The following is a 26295-nucleotide window of genomic DNA, read 5'->3' on the forward strand; positions in this document are numbered from 1 at the left end:
TGTGTATGGGAAGCGTAAAATTACACCTGGAAAACCCATTGTGTGTATAGTTTTTAGGTGCATATAGTACAAAATTATGCTTATAAACTGTCCTTATTCATCAAGTACTTAGCTAAATAAGAAATATCAGTGCCACCAGCCAGGACCCTATCCTATTTACTCAACACTTTCACACTAATGTAGAGAAAATTGTGCTACTACTATCCGAAGGGGGCAGATGGGGAGGTGCTAATAGGCAGAGATGAGGAAGAGTGAGTCTTTTGAAGGACTGTTGAATGTGTTTGATGAGAGAGTAGCATATGTGGGGTATTTTAGACAAAAAGTTATGTGAAGTGAGTGTCATGGCAAGTGACTTCATGAAAAGAGGTGGCGAAAGCCTTTGCTTGAGATGAAGTATTAGAAAGTGGCTAGATTGGGTGTGCTTGATGCTGAATTTATTGAGGAAGACAGTGATTGTGTTGCTGATTAAAGTTTGCATTATCAATGATGTATGGCTCATGCTGAGGTGCCTGAGGATTGGCGGAATGCACGTAGTGCCACTGTATGAGGGCAAGAGAGGCAAAAGTGAGTGTTTAAATCACAAGGGTTGTTTTTTTTAGTGTACCCATTAAATGTTTGTATGGGCGGAGGCATGTACAGAGCACCAGACCGGTGAGGAACAGTAAGGGTTCATGTGGTTGAGGATGAATGTATAATGTTTGCTGTAAAGGATGTAAAAAAATAATACTTTGAGAAACATGATTCTATATGTGGAATTCATGGGAATGGAGAAAGTATATGATAGGGTTGAAATTGATGCTTTGTAGAGGGTGTTATGAATATATACTGTTGGAAGAAAACCTAGAGTGAGGAGTTTTTAAAGTATTCTCTCATGAGTAAGAACGGGAGGACAGTAAATTGTTCGAGGAAAGCTGGACTTGCATTCGGGGTGTGAGTATTTTTACCATGGCTATTCAATCACTATATAGATGAGACAGTAAGGGAGGTGATCGTGAGGGATTTGCATAGCACAAGTCTGCAATTTGTTAGGGTTTGGATGGGGAGGTGAAATATAGATAATACTATAAGATTAATAGGTCGGGTGTATGATATTGTTAAACCGTAAGCGTTAATACAATTAGTACGTGATCCTTACTCGGTACGAATTCGTTTATGAATGTTAGCACTATAATGCAGTTACATCACCATATTGAATGGGGTACCTTTTCCCCGAAGAATGTCCTTGACATGAAACAATTGACTGGTAGGGAAAAAATATAGCAAGTGACATGACAACCATTTGGGAAAGAAGTAATAGATTTTATGTTTTAGTAGTAACAGAAAAAGGGAAGCTTCGTGTCTCAACAACTGGGTCAGGAGATTAGACTTTCCTGATCTAAGAAATAGTAAGCATCACCTATGCTCGCAGTCTTAAGACTGTACATCACAAGAACACTGGTTTTGGCAACGTGTTGAAAGAAAGGACGGCGTACAAATAATTTAAGTGGATATGGATACGAAGGTGCGGCGTTATAAAAGGGAGTTAATGTTCCTTTAGCAACGTATAAAGATTCTGTCATGATTATGCAAGGTGCTGAGGAACAGTTTACCAGACATTTTGTCTAGGCCGTGTAAATATATATGATTAGCGGACGAAAAAATATCATTATTTATCTGTCATACTAAATAGTACTGACAGGAACATTAGAAATAGAAATTACCTCAAATGATGAAATAGATTGACCAGTGCGCATCTCGTACTTCAAATTTCGCATAAGCTTCCCGAAGGTAAATACTGATAACCATTAACAAGGTACGTCTAGTGTTCTAACCTCAATTTATCAATATAATGTTATTCTGTCCTTATTTTAAGTAATACACACTTAGAAGTAAGATGTAGGAGGTGAGTAACTAAACAAAATTGATGCACTAGGAGACATGTTTCTTATGTATTTGGTTGAGGATGTAACAGGCAGCTTGTCAGGCAGACCGACCCTGAAGCCTCCATGTTTAGATCCCAACTCAATTATTGTATTCCACGGACGAAGTCTTAACTCGTGCTGAACTACGGCGATTTGGTTGAATGATAATAATTGATGAAGAATAAAATATATCCCCAGTTTTTTGTTTAAACGTTTGACAGTTGTAGACACCAAGCTTTATCGGGTATCAACAATACTTTCCAATAAAATTCGGGACTTGCACTGATGACCCAAATAGATTCTATGAACTGTTTCAATAAAGTGGTATAACCTTATATAGATTCCGGTGATAGAAGACGGGAAATGCTCGAAAAATTCGTTTTGTGGGTGATCGATGTCGAAGTGGAATGTCTACGAGAGATACGTATTGTAGGGAGATACGTATTGTAGGGGTTTAATGATGACTGGTAATAACATGATTGTAAGCTGATCTCTGTTATGGATTATTGTTCTGTGAATTAAAGAAAAACACGATAATTTACGACCATGATAAGCTAAGTGTTGGCCAAATATCGACTCCAAGCTGGTCCATGATGATCGGCTGTATTGTCAGATTCTTAAGTCTTGGGGTAGATTTTAAAGTAGCCACTTTAGTCACGAAATACACCTTGTTTTTGGATGTAGTGATTTTTTTCCTGTGATAGCTTAGTGTTTTTAGTAAAAAGTGCATGTAACATCATGTTTTGAAGTATTTTCCTATGGACTGGATGTACAAAAAACTAGAGCATGAAATGTAACAAATTACGATGTATATTTATTTGATTTTCAGAATAGTCGTGCTTGAAGACAGAACACTGCCCGCCCCTTGCCATAATGGCAGCAGAGAGCAAAGCCCCCTTGCGGGCTATCCGGCGGGTGCAGTTTGGTATATTAAGTCCAGATGAAATTGTGAGTATCCTGAATATATATGGTGCTACCTGCACGTAATTCTTTGCGTAATTTAACCTTAGATGTCTTAGATTGTAGTTTAATAGGTTAAAAATTTAGAAAGAGTGTAAAGGCTATAGAAAGATTTAAGAGATAGATTTTTTATATGTCCTTGATCTGGTTATGATAGCCGTAGATTTAATATCAGAATTTAAGCCCTGTTAGGGAATTTGAAAAGGTTTTGAAAGAAAATATATAAAATTAAGTTGAATTACAAGCTAACAGTTTGATATTAAGAAAAAGAGAAGAGGGCAGTGGTTCAACATGGGTAGAGAGGGAATGGAGAGCCTTTATAAATTTAAGTGTTTTTGGACCATTTCAGTAAAGTTGATTGGTTGCAAGCTAGTACAGTATATCAAAGCACTAAACCTTAGGACTGTGACATACTGGTAGACTGAGAAAGATTTTGGCGATAGTGTTTTAACTTCCCAGCCCATATCTTATCCATAGATTTTACTAGCAACTTAATAACTGAGCTGGAAAAATTATTGTGTCTTAAGAGAATGTAATTGTGTCATCAGGTAGGAAAAATTATATCTAAGAGAATATAGTTGTGTCATCTTGCCTCAGGAGTCATTTCTATCACTATGAGGATCCTGCAGTGTTCAAAAAGCTGACCACATCCACTGGGTGGATCCATAGGTCAGGAAGTGTTGTGATGTGTATGTGTTTGTGTGGGGAGAGTGCAGGTTAAGTTGTATGTGTTTGATATACAATGGATTGTAAGACTGCCACAGTGGAAGGGTTGATTTTTATTGATAAAGCCCCATTTTCACTTTTCCTGGAAAATTTTTGTATGTATCGTCCAAATTCACCTCATGTAGATCTTAGGTACCTGGCAAAGGTGATCTTATGTAATATTGTAGTCCATGCATTCATGTCACCACTTGAATTTTGTCTGATCAATGATGGTGGTGTGAGATGCTGGAATCCTTATACATCAGTTATATGAGAGTTCTTAAGTTACCTCTCAGCCATGGTATGGAGATGTTGTTACATTAGACTATGTGGAGAAGACTTCAAGCTGTATTTGCTCCATAGCAAATAGGATTCTAGTGATGATAATGCATTTGTAAAAATTTATATGATTTAAAGAATCACGTACATCAAAACATATGTGAATGAGGTGTTGACAGGCATTTTAGTGCTAAGGGGAAAGTTAAAATTTGTATGGCTTGCTTCTCTGTTGTTTTCTTATTCTTATATCATGTTTTTTCTTTTGATAAGAGAGAAATAGTTTTCCCTTTGAAAGCTATGAAAACTTTCTATGCTTGCTATAGGGGTTAATTACTCTAAGCTTATGTTAACTAGTTGTTGGCTTAGTTCTTGCATGTATAGTGTATTTCATATGTAAGAGATAGATATGGAAAATTAGTGTTTGGGAATATAACCCCTTCATATGAAGAGTTTCATTTGCTCATATAATAACACTTCAAAGAATAAGGGATCTTCAGGAGTTATTTTTTTGTGATTGGTGGTTACTAGAATGCTGTAGCATGGTGCTGCTTTAGCATGCATTTTTCTTGATAACTTATTTGTAAGATTATAGAAGAATAGGTATTATAAGTAATAGAAAACGAGAAAATTTTCCCTGTGCTGATGTCAAAAATTGCTTCTTGTATGTAACTTAAAACAAGCTCTCTTTTCAGCGGCGTATGTCAGCAACAGAAGGAGGAATTAAATATGCTGAAGTGTACGAAAATGGACGCCCTAAGTTAGGAGGACTGATGGATCCACGACAGGGTTGTATTGACAGGAACACACGCTGCACAACATGTGCTGGCAACATGACAGATTGTCCTGGCCATTTTGGACACCTGGATCTGGCGAAGCCAGTTTTCCATGTGGGATTTATTACAAAAACCATGAAGATTCTGCGATGTGTCTGCTTTTATTGTAGCAAGCTTCTCTTCAATGCAGTAAGTATTGCAGTGGAACTGTGATTAACTTTAAGTTTATGATTAACTTTAAGCTCAGGAAAGGCAGTTGTCTCCATGAAGATCTTTTTTATTCAGTTGAGTCCAAAATTTCTCAGTAACTTATAAAAGGGGCGTTGGGTTGAATGTGATGATATAACCATCCTGCAGCTTATTATTATTATTATTATTATTATTATTATTATTATTATTTTTTCATACATGTTCGCCGTTTCCCACATTAGCGAGATAGCATTAAGAATGGAGGACTAAGCCGTAGAGGGATTTTTATTTTATATTTATTTATTTATTATACTTTGTCGCTCTCCTGCGTTAGCGAGGTAGTGCAAGGAAACAGACGAAAGAATGGCCCAACCCACCCATATACACATGCATATACATACACGTCCACACACGCACATATACATTTCAACGTATATATATATATATATACTTCCACAGACATATACATATTTACACATGTACATAATTCATACTTGCTGCCTTCATTCATTCCCGTCGCCACCCCGCCACACATGAAACAATATAAGGAACAGCATTTCTGACATGAAGGGTGTAAGATGGATACTGGCACCACTGTAACTCTAATGTCAGGATGGTATAATGTATGATATGATGTAACTCTTTTGAACAAAAGTTGTATTTTTCATTTCAGCAATACCCAAAGATTCGTGAGATTGTGACAAAATCAAAAGGACAGCCTCGAAAACGTCTGCAGCATGTCTACAATTTGTGTAAGGGGAAGATGATCTGTGAAGGAGGAGATGAGATTGATGTCACCAAAGATCCAGAAGACCCCAGCTTGGCAAAAAAAGGAACTGGCCATGGTGGCTGTGGTCGTTATCAGCCAAACATCAAACGTGTGGGATTGGAACTCATAGCTGAATGGAAGCATGTAAATGAAGATACCCAAGAACAGAAACAGATACTCACTGCTGAACGAGTGTATGAGATATTCAAGCACATATCAGGTTAGTTGCCGTTAAAAGAATGATTTTGATACTATACCAGATATATTTTCTGGGCTTATTAGAATAAATTCATGGGTTGTCTTTTGTCATCTTTCTTCTCTAGGGAAACATATTTTGTTTAGTAGCTTTGGTTTTGCAGCCTACCTTTTGCTTTTGAGTGTATATATAAGTTGTGAAAAACATTTCACTGTTCAGAGTCTAGGTTTAAATCCAGAATTTAAGGGTGGGGCCTTATGTTGTGTTAATCCATGGATGGTTGGTGTAGTGCGTACAAGGGATATGGGACATTGAAGTGGTAAGGATCCTTAAAGTTCACATGCCTGAAGATTGTAAGTGTACAGAATTTGGATGGGGACCAAGAACATTTTGATTTCTTATACTTAAAATGTTTTTAATTTTTAGGAAATGATTTTAGCAGAAATTTAATGCCGGAATATTAATAAAATCAGTAAGGGATGGCTACATCAGTTTCTTTCCTGGCTGTACTTTGAGCGGGTGCCTGTCTCTCACAATTCAAGGACTTATAATAACAGCTCATTTGACGTGCAATATGCATTCAAGCTTGAGGCAACATAGTCAATCAGTTTATGACTAGTTGAGACAGAGTTGGTAAGCTGGAATCTACCAAGGCACAGAGGAGACTTACTTTTAGGCTAAAGCCTATGATCCTAGATCAGAAGGCATCTTAGCATAGCAGAAGTGTGTATTTGTTGAGGAAAGCTGCATAGCCAGGTTGCTGGCAATGCAGGATTGCACGGGAGTAGGTTTTGAGAGGTCATGCGCTATTTGCAAGCTTGTTTAAGGGGAATGCTTAAGAAGTCATGGGTATTTCAGTCCAAGTGAAGGGCTTCTTACCTGGAAGGAACTCTGCTGCAAACCAGTTGCTCAGGCTTGATGTATTCTAGCAGTTGACTTGAAGTCTGATGTCATTCTGTTGAATGGTGGAACTTATATACTGAATACTGAATAGTTTTATGTGGCTGAGGTTATAGTTTATCTGCAACAGTCTTGTCTGTAGGTTCTTCTGGCAGCCTTGCCCTTTAGTAAAGCTAGTAGTCTTTGTCTGAAATGGAAAGGGCAGTATAAGTTGAAGGGTAATTAAGTGACTGAAGTCCTTTACATGAGTGTTGAGTTATTGAAATTCAGTAGTAATGCTACATATTTGTGGATGTTTTGTCATTGATGTACAGGTGCCATTTTTGCTTTCTGGAATGGAGATTAACTAACCCTGACTGAAAAGAAAAGGAGACTTAGAGTATGGCAATATATGTATTGGCATTGCTGCAATGATATTGTGCTAGTGAGAAAGTGGAACAAAGCCATCTTAGTTCATCTTCAAAGTAGAGGAGCTTCAAGTGTCTTGACAAAAATAAGTATCATGATGCACATTTCATGGTTTGGAGGCCAACTTCATAGTCAGTGATTTCTCATGTTCTCAATTTAGTGTTGGATTGAGCTGGTCTTCCTTTTTAGCATCATATACTTCTTGAATTTGCTGCTAATATGATGATAGCTGACAGGATTTTTGAACTGTATTTGAATGGAAATTGTTGGTAAGTCCAGTTAGAAGCTTCGTAAAAGTTTATAGTGATTTGAAGAAGGCATTTGAAATGGCTCAAGATATTATACTTGTAAACAGTTATTGACTTGTTATTATCCAGACAATTATGGTGGGCATAATTTCCATTTATTTTCTGGATGAGGGAAGGCTGTCTTTACATCATTGCTTCTCAGTACAGTACTTGTATGTTATGTATTAGGCCACAAGATGGATCATAGTGGGGATTGCTGACACACTAATGGTCTGAGATTTGGGCTTTGCAGATCATGCCTTAATTGTTACTGTCTCTTGTGTTACTAAAGGAATTGAAACTTTTAACCTAACAGGAACCTCATGGACTATGGATTTATATAGAGGTAGAGATATACCTGTAGGTGATTGGTTGGGGCAGAATTGTCAAGGTTTATCAGGTCTTTGTGTTTATGGGCTTCTTATGTGTGACTTCTTTACTGGATAATTGTGTTATGAGTTCATGGAGGATTTAGAGAGAGGGATGGATCAGTGGATGGAGAAAGATAGGTAAGAATGCATTCTAAGTCTTCTATGTGGTTGTAGCATGCTGCTTTTTTTTTTCAGATGCTGTTTCATTGTCATGATACATAAAAGTATGTTAGAGAACTTTATCATTTACCATGTTCATTAGGTGATGGTATGTTTAGTAATTGTGCATATGTCTTTCTGTATTTTGTTTGATTAAGTGAGGTTGTTCTTAAGCATTTATGACTATTTTTAATGTATAAGACTTTTTTCAATGTTACACATTTGTATGTACTGATAAGAAGATTCCACCCCATAGGTTTACGCCATAGTTACTTGGCAGTTTCAGTGCATCTACAATTTCATCTTCTCTCTTCATGGGTGAGCACGCACCCCGTTTCTATTAGTTTTCTGTTTCTGTTGATTTTATGCATACTCTACTCATGTGATTTTTGTTTTTGCCCTTTACTTACCAGTTATTAGTGCATTAATGTATATTGAAAGTGATATGTGGGCATGTGCTTTGTAAACTAATCTTTCCTTACGTGAGAGGTAGGGTTTACAGGTATTTATGTACTAGCTGAGTTAACTAATAAACTGCATGATTTCCTGATTCACACATAATGCCAAGAATACATGAGTCATCTGATATTGAATACATAAACAGTTCTTCCTCACATTTCATTCCTTCTTTATATTTTTTATTTCTTTTTTTTTGGCCATGATACATAAGATGAAAAAGATACTGCATAATAAATTTCAAATAATAAAGATACACAAAAACTTACTACTTGTAATGCATTGACCAGAGAGACAGTGAGCCCTCTCAGTGACCCAAAGGTGAACTAGGGACATATAACCAGCCAACAGTTCATACTGTAAATGTTTACTATATTTATCAATTTTTGACAATGTTTTTGCTTGTACATTGTCTTATTTTATGTGCTTTTGTTTGTAAATGATTGCTGTATGATGATATATACACATCTAGTAAATCTTATGCTGTATCAGCATTATTAGCACAGCAAGTTGCTGAGTAATATTATGTGCATCAGATAATGCATCTGTAACAATTTTACCATGACGTCAATTTTGCTGAAACGTAATACTGCCAGTGCTTAAGTTCCTACAATCATAGTTTGTGATGGTGTTCATGGTCTTTTATTGTTTTTGATTGCAATCATTCATAAAGGATTTTTCTGAAATAATGTATGTACCAAATAGTAGATATGACAGTATCAAAATTATCAAGTGAGTTTGTTGAGATATGTGCTACCACTAGAGCATAAATATTTAGGTGGCAATGTTTTTGGTCTTCTGTTGTATTTTCTACATGCATTTCTTTGTAAATGATTATGATATTAAGCACACCAAATAAATATTGTACCATTATATCTATTACCAAACAAGTTTGTTGATTGCCACTATTGATATTTATTAATGTTGTGAGGTGGCCCCCTTGGATGTGCAGGATAATGCACAGGAAAGGTTAGTGCACACTTCAAACCATAACTTGTACCCAGAGACTTAGAAATGGATGCTATTGACCAAAAACTGTAATTGTGTAGAAGAATGATGCTGTTTATGCAAGGAAAATTTGACCAAAACTTTCCTCTCAGGAATGTAACGCCTGCTTATACAGCCGTTCATTATTGATGTGGGTTTCTCTTCATTGTTTTGCTGTAACATTTTCACGTATAGCAAGGAAGATCTGTAGAAATGTGATCAGTGATACATCATAGGCTATTAGAGTGTGTTGAGCTTTGAAATGTGAAATGATAACTAATTTTTGGTTAACCCAAAGTAAATAACACACCACCAACTTTTTCTAACTGTGATTTGAGCTCAAGTTTTTGAATAATGAATTCATATTGTGACACCATTTGATAACGTGCTAAACTTATCCCCTGACTTGACTTAGACTTGTCTGCATCAGTTTTCAGTAACTTATTCAAAGTTTTAGATTATACCCCCGTGTTGAAAATCAAGATATGTGTTGCCTCTTCTATCCAAGGCAGTGCAGTATGAACCACTTACCCATCATTCATATTGCTGATATTGGATAGTCTGTGATCATGTATGAGAAATTGTACTGGTGACAAACCATTTTATTCTGGTATGCAATATTTGCTCACATTTCCATTTTGTGAACAAATAGTATAATTTTGTGTTTTTTCTGCCTGCCAGTACCTCTTAGGATATGTGAGAATGGATGCTACTCATGTATCTCCTGTTTGTCATAGAAAGTGTCATCTGGGTGTCCTCTCATGGATTATCACTAGTAAGAAATTATGAACAGAAGAATGAGTCAAGACGGGATTTATCCTTGAGGGCTTAAAGATTTTTTCCAGAGGCTACTTTGGGTGGTTAGGAGAGAGGAGGTTAAGAAAAGAGAAAACTAGATTAGGTAGTTTACCTTTGGATATTGGGCAATCTTGCCGTTTGCCACTTTTTAGGAAGGGGATTAAGGACTCCAAATCTGAAAAAATTATTCCCACCTGAGTTACATACCTGTATGCACTTGGGCCACTCCATGAAATTGGAATCAAGTTAATGGTGATAAACAGATAGGTAGAATACCTTACTCGAAGCATGAAAGCTTTCAATGATGGTTAGAATACTGGGATTGTTAAACTTGGCTTTGATTTTGCTTGGGATACATGATTTAAGTTTGAAACTAGAATTTCTGAATGAGCTTGTTATTATTATACTATTATGCATAGGGATTACATGACATGAAATTTGGCTCTTTCTTTTGAATTGATTTATTCATAATGCTCGTTAAAGCTTTGTGACGATTTTCGAAATAAGCAGATGGGAAAATAGAAGAGACTAAGGACAGTGTATGCAGTAGTTGGCATGTTTTGATATACTGTTTTTCCTTCAGATGAGGAGTGTTACTTATTGGGTATGGACCCCAAATATGCCCGGCCTGATTGGATGATTCTGACAGTGTTACCTGTGCCACCCCTACCTGTACGACCTGCAGTTGTCATGCATGGGTCAGCGCGTAATCAAGATGATCTTACTCACAAATTAGCAGATATCATTAAGGCCAACAATGAACTCATACGCAATGAACAGTCTGGTGCAGCAGCTCACATAATTGTGGAAAATCTGAAGATGCTCCAGTTTCATGTAGCAACACTGTGTGATAATGATATGCCTGGGATGCCCAGAGCCCTACAAAAGTCTGGTAGGCCCCTCAAAGCTATCAAAGCTCGCCTAAAGGGCAAAGAAGGAAGGATTCGTGGCAATCTTATGGGGAAACGTGTTGATTTTTCTGCTCGTACTGTCATCACTGCTGATCCTAACCTTCGCATTGACCAAGTTGGTGTGCCTCGATCTATTGCCCAGAATCTTACTTACCCAGAAATAGTAACTCCATTTAATATGACCAAGTAAGTGTCTTAAATGTGTTAAATCACTTATATTTATTGTTGAATTTTAAAGGTTGCTTTCTACCTAATTTCCTTTTCTGGCTTTGTTGGGTTGCATCAGGAATAAACAAGCACTGGCCACTGTTACTCTCATCTAGTTTCAATTATTTAAAGGGTATAATTGATTTAGTAGGTGCTAATTGTTGTAGTAAGATAAAACAAATGCATTGAGTTAGAATCGGATAAGTGTCATAAATCTCCGTATCAGAGTTAGAATCGGATAAGTGTCATAAATCTCCGTATCAGAGTTAGAATCGGATAAGTGTCATAAATCTCCGTATCATTCCCTTATATCTTCTCATTCTTGTAGGCATTTCTTGATAGTGCAGCTTTTTCCTCCTCTCTTTTCTCTTTACCCCTGTCACCTTCATCCTCATCCTACTTTACCAACTCCTTGTAGCTTCTTATTCTTTTGTCCCTGTTCTGTCCATCCTCCTGTCTGTGTCTTCCTTTTTGTCCTCCAGGGAGGTACCCAGCACTTCAATGGCTGTCAAGTTTCATGCCTTTGGTTCCGTAGCTGTCCTTTTTATCTCACCTAAATGTAGGTTGCTGGCTTTCAGTACACGAACATACACTCTCCATCTCACACATAATATGTAATAACACAACTCATTTGACTCGATTTTCCTAACTTCAGATTTTTGTGGAGAGTACACCATGTGCTACTCCTGCCTTTTGGTAAAATCCTGTGAGCTTTGGTGGGTTAGGACTCCTCTTCCCCTCACCTTTCTCTTTCTCCTCCTTTCTGTTATTGTCCTCTTTGCCCTTCTCTTTCTTCCCCCTTATCTTTCTTACCTTGTCTTCATCTTTCTTCTACTTCCCTTCATCTTTTTCTCCATCTCCTCTCTTCTCCTTTCTCCCCTTTAATGTTCAAAATAAAAAGGCTGACTTGTAAAGTACTTGGAATATAGAAATTACCAAAATGAGAGGCAGCTTGAATTCACAGTGGAGGCATTACATATCTTTTGGACTTGAACGATGAATTAGATATGATAAAGTAAGCGCTCACCTTAAGAATGAGGGAAGAGTGAGGGGACTTGTGTTTTAGACTGCCAAGAGGGGTCATATATGGTATATGACCCCTTTATCTTGCAATATGCTGGTAGAGAATTAGAATTTCAATCAGGCTTATATTACAATTGAGCTTCTTCAGTGGATCATAGATTACAGAAACAGAGGGGACATAGGTTGCAAACTAGAATTTCCTTGTTAAAAAGGGCAAAATAACCTTTAGTTTTTCTGAAGAGCTCCTTCTTGGTTGTGCTGCTATTTCTAGTCAGTATGAAAAACTATCTGCCAAAAGGACTGTTCCTGTCTAAAGACTTATTTACTGAAAGGTCCAGAATCAGATGAACATATCTAGGGTAATGTGAAACATGTTAAAGAAAAGAGGTTTTCATTATTATAACACATATAAGGAGACAATATAGGCTCCACCTTTTCTAAGCAGTTTGATATTTTGCTTTTCTTTATACAACATTAGTTGTAACTAAATTTAATAAAATCAGAGGCACAGATATACTGGTGTCATTTTTTTTTTTTTTTTTATACTAATCGCCATTTCCCGCATTAGTGAGGTAGTCATATGTTAAGAAATATACTAAGATATGTATCATGTAGATTCAGCATTGTTATACGTTTTGGCTAATGGGAGAAAGAAGTTGATAAGCTATTGATTACAACTGATTGTACCACCTGTTCTTGAATGATAAAATGAATGCTAGAGCAAGGAATTGTTTGCAGAGGATTTGCTATAGAATCTGGTGTGGTTTATTTTGATGTCAATAATTTTTGGATTGTTTTAAATGGTTTGTGGTACATGTGTAATAAATCTTGTTTCTCAGAATGATCGAGCTCGTGAAGCGTGGCAACAATCAGTATCCAGGAGCCAAGTACATTGTACGTGACAATGGAGCTCGAATAGATTTGCGTTACCACCCAAAGCCCTCTGATCTTCACCTTCAGTGTGGTTACAAAGTTGAGAGACACATTACAGATGGGGATTTGGTAATTTTCAACCGTCAACCCACTTTACATAAAATGTCAATGATGGGACACCGAGTAAAGGTAAATCAGATTCATGTTTATTTCTGATGTTATATAACCAGAATGATGAATTGTATAACGGGAATAGATGTCAGAGAAGAATGCAGACAATAATGATCACTGTACTTACATTAGTCCCTAGGTCAGGTAATGAATTTGAAAAGAAGTTAAGCCATAATTTATTGAAAATTTTCCTTAGAGCTGATTAGAAAAATGTACAAGTGAAATAGACAAATGTTTTTGTGTGGCTTATGTTCAGTTTTAGTTAGCTGATGTGTAACATCCGCTAACATTAGTGTAGTTTAGGATGGAGTGGATGTACATATAAGCACTGAATGTTTAAAGTAATTACACTTATGAATGCATACATGCAAGCACAGGTAAACTTTAGTGTGTGCGAGTTCCTGTACATTTAAATTTGTATTTGTATGTGCTCATATTTTTTGCATGATTGTGTGTTGGTGTTTTTATTGTTAGGAGTTAATTTTCTATGAAATTTAGAGGAAGGATCTGGAAGTGGTGGTTAGTCTTGGGCAGGTGGAAATAAGTGGGTAGTAAATTGAATCACCTTATTTGTATGGAATACCATCTTTAAAGGAGAATTTAAGTTTTGGAGACATTCACATACTCTTTTCCAGTCAGTAATACTTGTAATTTATTTTTGATGCTTTCTGGTATCCTGATAATCAGAATTGTCATTTCATGTATGATGATGTAATTTCCTTATTTCATGCACCTTGCATTTGTGAAGACTTCACTGTTTCCGTTAAGACCGTGAAGGATTATTCAGTAATTTTTTCAAGCAATATTGTTGATTCTTTGACGTTAGAAATATTCAGATAGAAAATGATACAGTATCTGGACAAAGGAAAACAAAAAAACTGATTTTTCGCAGTGCAGTATTTTCATTTGCAAGAATTAGGCTGCTAAACACGAACATAAATCATAGTCTCTATGTTCACTCCTTACATAAATTTCTCAGGTTTTGCCATGGTCAACCTTCCGGATGAATCTGTCTGTAACGTCACCATATAATGCTGATTTTGATGGAGATGAAATGAACTTGCATGTACCTCAAAGTATGGAGACACGAGCAGAGATTGAGAACCTCCATGTAACACCCCGGATGATTATAACTCCGCAGGCCAACAAACCGGTCATGGGTATTGTGCAGGACACCCTCACAGCTGTCAGAAAAATGACAAAGCGTGATGTTTTCTTGGAGAAGGTAGTGTATTTTTATCTTTTTTGGGAAAATGACAGACATTATATGTCAGTTAAGTAATTTCAAGACCTTTATCATTATCAAGCTTAACTATGTGTTTTTAAGAGCTTTACCATCAACTATTCTGTTGTGATAACCTTTCATCATGTGAGAGTTATGAAGGTAGCCATGCTTAGTCTTATGTATGGACTTAAGTGCTACAAAACACTATGTGATTTAGAGCATTTGCTTGCTTATTATGCATGCTTTGGTTTTGTGAATGTGAAAGACATAGGTGATAGGAAAAGAGACATTAATTTGACTTGAAAAATAAGTGTAGTGTGTAGCTTGTCAAAATTCTGTTTAATTTACTCTTTTTAGCATGAAATGATGAACCTGCTGATGTTCTTGCCTATTTGGGATGGTCGTATGCCTCAGCCAGCAATCCTTAAACCCAAACCACTTTGGACAGGGAAACAGCTCTTCTCTCTCATCATTCCTGGTAATCTTAATCTCATAAAAACACATTCAACCCATCCTGATGATGAAGATGATGGACCATACAAGTGGATTTCCCCTGGGGATACAAAGGTATGAGGTGCTTTCTGAAATACAAAGGTATGAGGTGCTTTCTGAATAGTAGTTACCAGTAAATATGGTATTGGTTATGATCAGGCGGAGTTCTTTGTACTGGTACACTGCAGTTTTATTAATTTGATTCTCTTTCATTTGTTGGCTGTATTCAGGGGAGTAGTGTTATGATGACTTTGGAAGGGATTAGGTGTTTAAATGTTTTGTGTTGAAAAGAGAGAGTCCCAGTAATATAAGTTTTAATGGTGAAAATGTAGAAATAATGAGTGTATTAAAATATTCAGAGATGATTAGCAGAGATAGCAATGGAAAAAAAAAAGGTTAAGTATAACAGTGTAAGGAGAACAGTTAGGGATGCCCAGAATTGGAATTGGAAAGACTTGAAGGTATATGTAAAATATTAGATATCCAAAATACAATGAGAGAAGAAAACAGTAGAAAGTTAAAGTATGAGGAAAAAAATTATAGGATAGACACTGAAAATTAGATATATGTTTAGATTGATTGAGATGCTTGGTATTCACATGGATAGAATTAAGCTGAAGGATTGTGGGATGTATTGTTATCATATAATTCCTTTCACAAAGGTGTCTTAGGGCTATAACCTCATGACCCCCCCTGACTTACAACTACTGCTTCAAGGCTGTGCAGTGTTCAGTATCAGGAACTGGATGGACTCATTTGAAAAGTTATTTGATGAGATTGTACTCTCTTTTGTCAACTGGCAATGATACTGCTTTGCCAAAAGTGAATTTTCACCTTAAATGTAACCTCAAGTAGGCAGTGTGCTGACACCTTGTGATATGTAACATGATAGATGATAGCAATCACACAACTTTTGGATTCAAAATTGAAGTTTTTTCTGTAGTCCCGTCTGGCTTTAGACTATGCATTGGGTTACATCAACAAACTCATCATACAGACAAGTTAAAAACATTCCACATGGTCATATGAAACATTTTAACCAAAACTTTTCCAACAGATTTTCAACCTCATAGAAGGAAGTATTATAAATCTGTACAATGTTTTACCAAAGTTCTCCAGTACCTGATGATTAGAGAGAGAAAATTTGGCACGATTATAATTTCATTTCTTCCACAAGATGTGATGAGCTCCATGCTTATTCTTTTTATTGGCAAAATCTCATTGTAGGTCCTTGTAATTGGGTACAATTGCTCTTTTATGCACATATTTATACATATGTATTTCCCTTTCAGGTACTGGTGGAGCATGGAGAATTGATCATGGGTATTCTGTGCAAGAAGACTCTTGGTGCCTCATCTGGGTCCATGTTGCATGTTGCATGGATGGAACTGGGACATGAAATAGCTGGCAGATTTTACGGTAACATTCAGACTGTTATTAACAACTGGTTGCTCCTGGAGGGCATGAGCATTGGAATTGGTGATACCATTTCTGATCCAGCTACATACCGTGTTATTCAGGACACCATTCGCAAAGCCAAGGAGGATGTGATAGAAGTAATCCACAAGGCTCACAATGATGAGCTTGAGCCTACTCCAGGTAACACACTGAGGCAGACCTTTGAGAATCAAGTAAATCGTATCCTAAACGATGCTCGAGACAAAACTGGTGGTTCTGCCAAGAAGTCATTGACTGAATATAATAACCTGAAAGCTATGGTGGTTTCAGGTTCAAAGGGATCCAATATTAACATCTCTCAGGTTATTGCTTGTGTGGGGCAACAGAATGTTGAAGGAAAAAGAATTCCATTTGGTTTCCGAAAAAGAACACTTCCTCACTTTATCAAGGATGATTATGGTCCAGAATCCCGTGGGTTTGTGGAGAACTCATACCTTGCCGGTTTAACCCCCTCAGAATTTTATTTCCATGCTATGGGTGGTCGTGAGGGTCTCATTGATACTGCTGTGAAGACTGCAGAAACTGGGTACATCCAGCGACGTTTGATTAAGGCTATGGAGAGCGTAATGGTAAATTATGATGGCACAGTCAGAAACAGTGTGAGTCAAGTGATTCAGCTCAGGTATGGTGAAGATGGCTTGGCTGGAGAGTACGTAGAGTTTCAGAAGATGCCGACTGTCAAGCTTTCAAATCGCCGATTTGAAGAAAAGTATCGTTTTGATGTTACCAATGAAAGATACCTACGAAGACTGTTTAATGAGGATGTTATCCGGGAACTGATTGGATCACCAGAGGCTATTAGTATCCTTGAAGAAGAATGGCAGAAGCTTCAGGAAGATAGAATGGGACTGCGAGAAGTTTTCCCCAAGGGTGACACGAAAGTAAGTATTCAATTTTTTTTTCTTTACAGTTGGGTAAATTTGATGTTGATTTAAAAAAGTAATCTGAGATATATTGATTCTTTTTATATTCACTTGGCTTTGAAATATAAGATGAGTAACATTGTAATTCCTGGAAAATATCTCCTCTGAAACCTAGAAAGAAAATTGGATGTTAAGCTATAACATGGACATATGTGTCTCTCCAGGTGGTACTTCCTTGCAACTTGGAGCGAATGATTTGGAATGTACAGAAGATTTTCCACATAAACAAGCGTACTCCAACAGACCTGTCTCCCATTAGAGTGGTGGAAGGTGTAAAGGATATGTTAAATAAATGTGTTATTGTGACTGGTGAAGACAGGATCAGCTTACAGGCCAATGAAAATGCTACCTTCCTTTTCCAGTGCTTAGTTCGATCAACTTTGTGCACTAAGAAAGTAGCTGAAGAGTACAAACTTACTTCTGAATCCTTCAACTGGCTTGTTGGTGAAATTGAAACCAGATTCCATATGGCAATTGTATGTATTGTGCTTATTTTGCTATTTTATAATGTGTATATTATCTTAGTTTTTCATTATATGTTCAAGGTTAGACATTATTCATAAAGCTTTCATTTGTTTAGGTGATAGGGAGCATTTAGATTTGTGAGTAAATGTTGCTCTACTTCATCAGTGTACAAAGGAACAAGTCAGTTTAGTATACCTGGGAAGATGTATGGAAGAATGATGATTGAGAGGATGTTGACATGCACAGAACATCTGATTGGGGAAGAGGGCACACTTGCCTCAGGAGAGTTGAGTATTTGTAGTTTAAGTGTTCACTTTGAATGATTTAATTGAGAAATGATTGGAGAAACAGATTGAGTTGCATTTCCCATATTTGACTCTGGAGACAGTGTATGATAGGATTGACAGTTAGGCTTTGTGGAAGATGCTCTGAATATACAGGATAAATGAAAAGCTACTGAATACAGTGAGGAGTTTTACCAGGAGGGTAAGGCATATGTGCAAGCAGGAAGGAAGGAGGAGTGATATTCAATGATATCCAGAAGTGAGGTAATGTGATGTAGCAAAGGGATGAGACAGAATGGTTTTGAGTTTGCTTTTGAATGGAGTGGATGCAAAAAAAGGGAAGGGGATGGATTTGTTGGAAATGAAATGCCTGAGGATGATTTCTGATTTGAAGTAGGTTGATAGTGTAAGGAATGACATACTGAGGGAGGTATGGTAGTAGGATTGAGAGGGCTGACCAGAGTGAGTATAATGGTTCAGACATATGAAAAGTATGAGTGGGGAAAATTGACTTAAAGGATCTGCATGTCTGAAGTGACTGAAGGAAAGGAGAGATGAGATCATGAAGTGGTTTGAAGGATGTAGTGAGGGAGGCTTTTGGGTATTAGGGCTGTGAACATTCAGGAGGGTTTGTGTTAATGAGTTAGAATGAGTTTGATCGATGTGGTGTATGGATGGTGACTTGCTGTCATTGGGCTGAACTGGGCCTCATGAGGCAGTCAAGGAAAACCATTAAATAATGTTTAGGGCATGGCTGTGGATGGTAGGTTCTGGTTTTAGTTCATTATACTTGACATCTAGTGAGAGGATATATGCAAATGAGGCTGTTATTTGTTTGTTGCTGATGTTACCTCATTGAGACTGCAGAAGCAATTTTGTAGAAATTATTTTTTCCATTGCTAAGTAATTAGTAAAAAAGATTGTGATAAATTCAAAGTGAAATAAATCAAACATTTAATTGAGCTGACATTAAAGTGAAAAGAGTATTTCACATTATGAGAAAGAGGTGGAAGTGAATTGTATGCCCATTTGCACACAATGTTACAACACACTTTCATCCGTATTTGAAGTAAAGAAATACTAGAAGGCTTGAATATAGTTGCTAATGATGCTTCGTAGTCGGTAAGGGGAACCTCATTGAGTCTGTACTCACTATTGCTAATTATACTCACTATAGTGATTCCACGAACATATGTACATACATACACCTCGCATCCTCCCACATGCATGTAAAGTCATGATGAAAATGTTACTTTTTTATAATAATTTAAGTTGGCCAAGTTTACTTCTGATCTACTTTGAATGTACTTTATTCTTTGATTTCTTCAGGCTGCTCCAGGAGAAATGGTAGGAGCTCTAGCTGCCCAGTCACTTGGTGAACCTGCCACTCAGATGACACTGAACACTTTCCATTTTGCTGGTGTATCATCCAAAAATGTAACATTGGGTGTGCCAAGGCTAAAGGAAATCATTAACATCAGTAAGAAGCCCAAGGCTCCTTCTCTTACAGTGTTCTTGGTTGGAGCCTCAGCCAGAGATGCTGAGAAGGCTAAGAATGTATTGTGTCGACTGGAACATACCACATTGCGTAAGGTAAATTATATCATAGGTTTCCAAAGAAAGCTGGGCAGATTTGCTCTCTTTATCTTGGTTTCATTTTTATTGTTATCTCAGGATGTAAATTCTCAAGAGTTTAAGTTTTCTTCCATATGGCTTTTTTCATTTAGCTTTGGTTATATCTTTTCATGTAGTTTTGTTCAAGTTGTTCTTTCCATATAGCTCCTTTTATTTAGCAAATTTCTTCTATCTCTTTGTGTAACTCTGTTCATGCAGTTACATGTATCCATGTTCATTTAGCTAATATATTCATGTTAAATTTATTGAATCCCTTCCCTTTTCTTATCTTTTTATTGTCTTATGACATGTAGGGTAGTAGGGTAAGGCTGCAAGAATGGCCCTAGTTTAGGTAAATGCTCTGAGTATAGGGGAATAGGAGGATTTCATTATAAGATAAATCTATTACCTAATGTAGTATTGAATGCAGAAAGAACTTTGCAATTTGATGTTCCTGACAACTAGTTGCAAAGCATTATTTTTGTCTAATTTTGATGCATTTTTAACAGGTAACATCCAACACTGCTATCTACTATGATCCAGACCCCCAGAATACTTGCATTACAGAGGACCAAGAGTTTGTCAATGTTTACTATGAGATGCCTGACTTTGATGTGTCCAGGATATCCCCTTGGCTTCTTCGTATTGAGCTTGACCGCAAAAAGATGACAGGTCTGTGATACTGATTTGAAAATTGGGATAGTATTATAATAGGAAAAGTAGCTTTTGATGCCAGTACCATTTGTAAATCTTATGCTTTATATGGGATATAAAATTCATGATGTTCCCACAGTAGGATGGGATTTATCAGCATGCATATGGAATTGATGTGTTCTCTTTGCCTTTGCAGATAAGAAGTTGACTATGGAGCAGATTTCCCAAAAGATAAATTCAGGTTTTGGAGATGATTTGAACTGTATCTTTAATGACGACAATGCTGAGAAACTTGTGCTGCGCATTCGCATTATAGTCGGTGATGATAAGCTAACTGATGATGCTGAGGAACAGGTCAGTATTTATGTATATTATGGTTATATCATATACCCTGTTTTTGTCATGAAAAGCATTTTATTTATCAGATGTATACACACACTCCAGTTTTATAGTCTCTGTTGCTATTCCCGAATTATGCATTTTCCAAGTCTTATCTCTTGGAAGGAAGAATACTACCCACATATCTCCTGGATGTCTTAAGAGGCAACAAAAGGGTGAGAAGAGGGAGCTTGGATATTATCCCTACCTGTTTTAACTTTTTAGAATTTGGAACAGAATAAAGAGCAAAGCAAGAATTTTTCCTCAAAGCTTTTGCTCCTTATGCTGCCTATCCAAGTTGAGAAATTTGCCATAAACCTCCATGCCTACCTTTATCATTCACTTGTAACACCCTCTTCTTTACATGCCTATGCATATCTTTTTTTGTTATTCATTTATTTTTGTTATTTCCCACATAGGTAAAGTAGCATTGAGAACAGATGACTGAGCTATAGAGAAAAAGGTTCTCACTTAGTTCTTTTCGTTGTTCTTACTTTTGGAAATCAATGATAGGAGAGGAAGATTTCAAGACCACCTTGCCTCTTAGTAATCTTCCTTGACAAGTAGGAGATAACTTGGTAGTTTTCTTTTTTCCACTATCTACAGGCTGATGCGGGAAATGGCGAATAGTTTGAAAGAAAAGAAAGAAAGATATAATTATTTATATAACCCCAGTACCCCTTTTATGAGGCTCCTGCAGTTTTAAGGCCGTGCTTGTCCAGTAGCAGTGAAATGATAGACTCCTTTGGAATGAATAATACACTTTTCACATTTTATAACCTCATGCATGTGAAGTTAAGTAACGTGCTAATAGGGGTAGGAGAGGGGACTAGAAACTCTCCCCTATTTTATTTCAATTCTAAAGGATGGGAGAGAAACACTTATTCTAGGAGTGCTCATCCTCCTTGAAAGCTTAGGCTGTGGCATCATAATATGCTTGTGTCTAACCTGGATGAGAAGAATGGAAAGATAGGTAGTATGATTGCAGAGAGAAGCTTAGATGTTCTGGCTCCTGAGTGAAACTAAGCTCAAGGGAAAGGGGGAAAAATGGTTTGGGATTATCACAGGGATAAAGTCTGTGGGTTAGTGTGAGCCCAGGCAAGAACAGTGGAAGAGATAGCAGATAGCACCTTTGCTAAAGAAGTTATGGGAATGGGAGAAAGAGTTTAAGAAAGTGAACCCCAGGTTGATGTGGGTGAAAATGAAAGGGTATTACTGGAGCTGGGTGATTATTAGTACACATACACCTGGTAATGAGAGGAGTAAGAGAGGTGAGTTTTGGTAGGAGCTCAGTGGTGAGCACATCTGTAATTTTGATGCAAGGGATTGAGTGATAGTGACTTGAATGCAAGAGTGGGTGATGTGGCAGTTGAGGGTATGATTGGGGGCATGGGGTACCCAGTGTGAATGAAAACAGTGAACAGCTAGTGGAGTGTGCTAAAAAGGACTGATGATTGGGAAACCTGGTTCAGAAAAGAGGAGGGTGCAGAGAGAGAGGTCATTGTCAGTGGGGACACATGGATTTTTTAGGTGGTATGGTAGTTCCAGTGTTTGTGTATGGATGCAAGTGTGGGTTGTAAGTGCAAAAGTATGGAAGAGGGGGAATATGAGGTTAAGAGTGAGGTGTAGTACTAAATGGAGAATGTTTGAGAGTTTCAAACAGTGCTGAAATAGTATGGACTTGAGGAAAGGTAAGATAAGTGAGGAGAGGCTGATTAAGAGGATATACATGTCAGAAGTGGAGGGAAGATGAGGACGAGACAGAAGGGTGGAGTGAAACATTCTCTTGAGTTATCTAGGCCAGAACATCAACTGGAGGTGCTTGGGGTATATGGTGTAAATGAAAATGGTGAACGCCTTGTTTGGGGATCCTGTATCCCAAGATAAGTGGCAGAACCTTATACAGTTTATTGTGTGTAGAGATGGTCACCTTATATTATGTCCTTGGACGAACTTGTATTTCATGTTTTTCAGGATATTTTGTACATAAACTGAACTACTGCACTCTTGCAGGTGGATAAAATGGAGGATGATACTTTCTTGCGATGCATTGAGGCAAACATGTTGAATGATCTGACACTACAGGGCATTGAGGCCATCACCAAAGTGTATATGCACTTGCCTCAGACTGATGAAAAGAAACGAATTATTATCAATGACCAAGGAGAGTTTAAGGCAATAGCAGAGTGGCTGCTTGAAACTGATGGTACTGCTCTGATGAAAGTTCTTTCAGAGAGAGATGTAGACCCAGTTCGAACCACTTCTAATGACATCTTGGAGGTGTTTGAAGTACTTGGCATTGAAGCTGTCCGAAAATGTATTGAGAAGGAAATGAATGCTGTGCTAATGTTCTATGGTCTGTATGTGAACTACCGCCATCTTGCCTTGCTTTGTGATGTGATGACAAGCAAGGGGCACTTGATGGCTATCACACGTCATGGTATCAACAGGCAAGATACTGGTGCACTCATGAAGTGTTCATTTGAGGAGTCTGTTGATGTGTTGATGGAAGCTGCATCCTGTGCAGAAGTAGACCCTGTCCGAGGTGTGTCTGAAAATATTATGTTAGGCCAGCTCCCCAAGATTGGCACGGGTTCTTTTGACTTAGTGCTAGATGATGCAAAGTGCAAGTTTGGTATGGAAATTCCCATGCCTGGATCTGGCATGATGATGGGTGGCGGAATTTTTGGAGCGGCATCTCCATCATCAGGTATGACACCTGCTCAGACCCCATGGTCCTCAGGAGCAACACCATCAATGTCGCCATATGGTGCATGGACCCCAGGTGTAGGAAGTGGAATGACACCAGGTGGACCATCCTTCTCCCCAGCTGCTGCAAGTGAAACCACAGGCCTGTCACCAGGGTATTCTCCTGCTTGGTCTCCACAGCCTGGGAGCCCAGGATCTCCGGGTGCCATGAGTCCATATTTCCCAAGCCCAGCTAATGTTCTGTCGCCCTCATACTCCCCATCATCACCAGCATACCATCCGGCTTCACCTAGTATGACTCCAGCTTCACCAGGATATTCCCCAACATCTCCTACATACAGTCCAACAAGCCCACAGTACTCCCCAACTTCACCACAGTATTCTCCAACAAGCCCATCTTACTCTCCTACATCACCATCTTACAGTCCTACTTCTCCCTCATACTCACCCACTTCACCATCCTATTCTCCAACTTCCCCTTCTTACTCACCAACTTCTCCTTCCTACTCTCCCACTTCCCCCTCTTACTCGCCAACTTCACCATCTTATTCTCCTACAAGCCCATCTTATTCTCCCACCTCTCCTAGCTACAGCCCCACTTCTCCTTCCTATTCCCCCACCAGTCCTTCATACTCTCCTACATCTCCATCCTACTCTCCAACCTCCCCATCTTACTCACCCACTTCCCCAAGCTATGCTCCAAACTATTCTCCATCATCTCCTGGTTATTCTCCTACTAGTCCATCCTACTCTCCAACCAGTCCATCTTATTCTCCCAGCTCTCCCCAGTACTCCCCAGCATCACCATCTTATTCCCCATCATCTCCCAAATATTCTCCAACCAGTCCCAGCTATTCCCCAACCAGCCCCACTTACTCACCAGGATCACCTTCTTATTCTCCTACTTCACCAAAATATTCCCCAACTAGTCCAACTTATTCACCTACTTCTCCATCTTACTCCCCCTCTTCCCCAAAATATTCACCGACATCACCCAACTACTCTCCAACATCACCCAAGTACTCACCTACATCACCCACTTACAGCCCCTCCAGTCCTCAGTATAGCCCCACTAGTCCCAAGTATTCCCCGACTTCTCCAACTTACAGTCCAAGTAGCCCCAAATATAGTCCAACCAGCCCCACTTATAGCCCAACTACTCCAGGTTTTAGTCCAACTTCTCCCTTGTATTCCCCAAGTTTTGAAGAAGATGAAGAAGAACAAAGGAGAAAACAGAAAAAGAAATCAAAGCGCTAAGATTTGTTTCCTGACATGCTTGATTGATATTTCATATTTTATGTAGTTAAGAAGGTGAAGAGAACAAAGGAAAAAGCCAAGAGAGAGGTCGTAGTGCTAAGACCTGCATCCTGGACATTTTAGTGTTTTGTGTTGAGCACAGTGATGTACTAGAGAATGTACCAATATATTGCAAGGTATATCAGTAACTTGGGTATGATTATGGCAGAAGATAGGTAGTATTAGAAAATGTTTTATTTATATCACAATTTTCTTTTAACACAAAATTCATTGTACATTGTTTTCAGAAATGGAGCTTTCAAGTGAATTAAATTTAGGGTTGCTAGTCCTTCCAATACAATGCCATGAACAGTATCTAAAAGCAGTGCTGTTCAAATTTATTTGAATACAGTTATGTTATGGTTAAAGTTGATTTCTGTTTACATCCCCTGATCCTTCTCTACAGCTAGCTACACTTTTGATATGAGAAAAATAAACCCTAAACATTTTGTAATGTTAGTCAATGCAATATTTCATAGCTGTGGGCAAGATCTAAGTGCTTTTCTGTAAGAGTCTTGTAACCACCTATGCACTGGTTGTAGTGCTTTTTCTAATTATACTTTAGAGGAATTGTAATTGACTTTGTAAGCAAATGAAGTACTTTCGTTATTAAAGAAAAAACAAAGTCTGGTTGTTTCCTTACCAATTTACATGATTATCTTGTAGAAAGTTTTATTAAGAGTATTGATGGAATTCAAGAAGTCGACTTCCTAGCGTCTGAAAAATTTTTGTTGACTTTATGATAGTTGGTGTACACATCTCAAGATGTATTTGAAAGGAGGAAGCTTTTGGAACAGTGGTTGAAGTATGTAACGGAAAAGATGAATGATTGTGGTAAAGAAAGTAAATGGAGGAAATGGGATACGAGGATATGGGTTTGAGCACTACAATTTCCACAGAGTTAATGAGAGGTACCTGTGTAAATGAAATATACAAAGATTTAGATATATAAAGATTGAAAGTTAGAGGCTGTTCAAATAAGATTCAGTCAGTTTCACTCTCCTATGTTTTTAGTGGATTTATTACATAAAGCCTACCAAGATAATGATTATATAATTCTAATCATTCCAAGTAGAATTTCCAGAAAAGCTAGTGTGAAAAGATGGAATTCTTATATGTATCAGTGGGTTCAGCCATTACCAGACTCTGCTTGCTCGAGGTTATGATGTAAGTGAAAAGTCGCCTTCAGCAAGACTGCATCATCTGTAGAAAAATGGGAGTACAATTCTGATGAACTTCTCACTCCAAAGGAGTCTATTTCCATAGTTCTGGTAGTAGCTCATCCTTGAAGTTACAGGAGCCCCTTCAGAGGAAGGAGTCCTGGGGTTATATGATAATAATGGTATTTAGTGGATCCTTTTGACATGAATGTCCATACACTTATTGTTTAGGTTCAAAGAAGACATGAAAAGTAAATTAACTGTGTGGAAAAGATGGACAGTTAAAGAGAGAGAATTCATTATTCAGAAATATT

General features: G+C 37.8%; 1 protein-coding gene across 1 annotated transcript; it reads left to right on the top strand.

Annotated features, from left to right (window-relative positions):
- The first annotated feature begins 1684 nt into the window (after positions 1-1684).
- On the top strand, positions 1685-25447 carry Polr2A (RNA polymerase II subunit RpII215). Its single transcript, XM_071682945.1, has 14 exons — positions 1685-1792; positions 2731-2849; positions 4538-4807; positions 5481-5796; positions 10722-11235; positions 13119-13341; positions 14303-14548; positions 14906-15115; positions 16333-17379; positions 17586-17897; positions 19500-19763; positions 20294-20456; positions 20635-20792; positions 22830-25447. Exons 2-14 carry the CDS (start codon positions 2775-2777, stop codon positions 24780-24782), a joined length of 5751 nt encoding a protein of 1916 aa, XP_071539046.1. The 5' UTR covers positions 1685-1792; positions 2731-2774; the 3' UTR covers positions 24783-25447.
- The last annotated feature ends 848 nt before the right edge of the window (positions 25448-26295 follow it).

This window comes from Panulirus ornatus, chromosome 35, assembly GCF_036320965.1.
Source record: "Panulirus ornatus isolate Po-2019 chromosome 35, ASM3632096v1, whole genome shotgun sequence".
Classification (NCBI taxonomy): domain Eukaryota; kingdom Metazoa; phylum Arthropoda; class Malacostraca; order Decapoda; family Palinuridae; genus Panulirus; species Panulirus ornatus.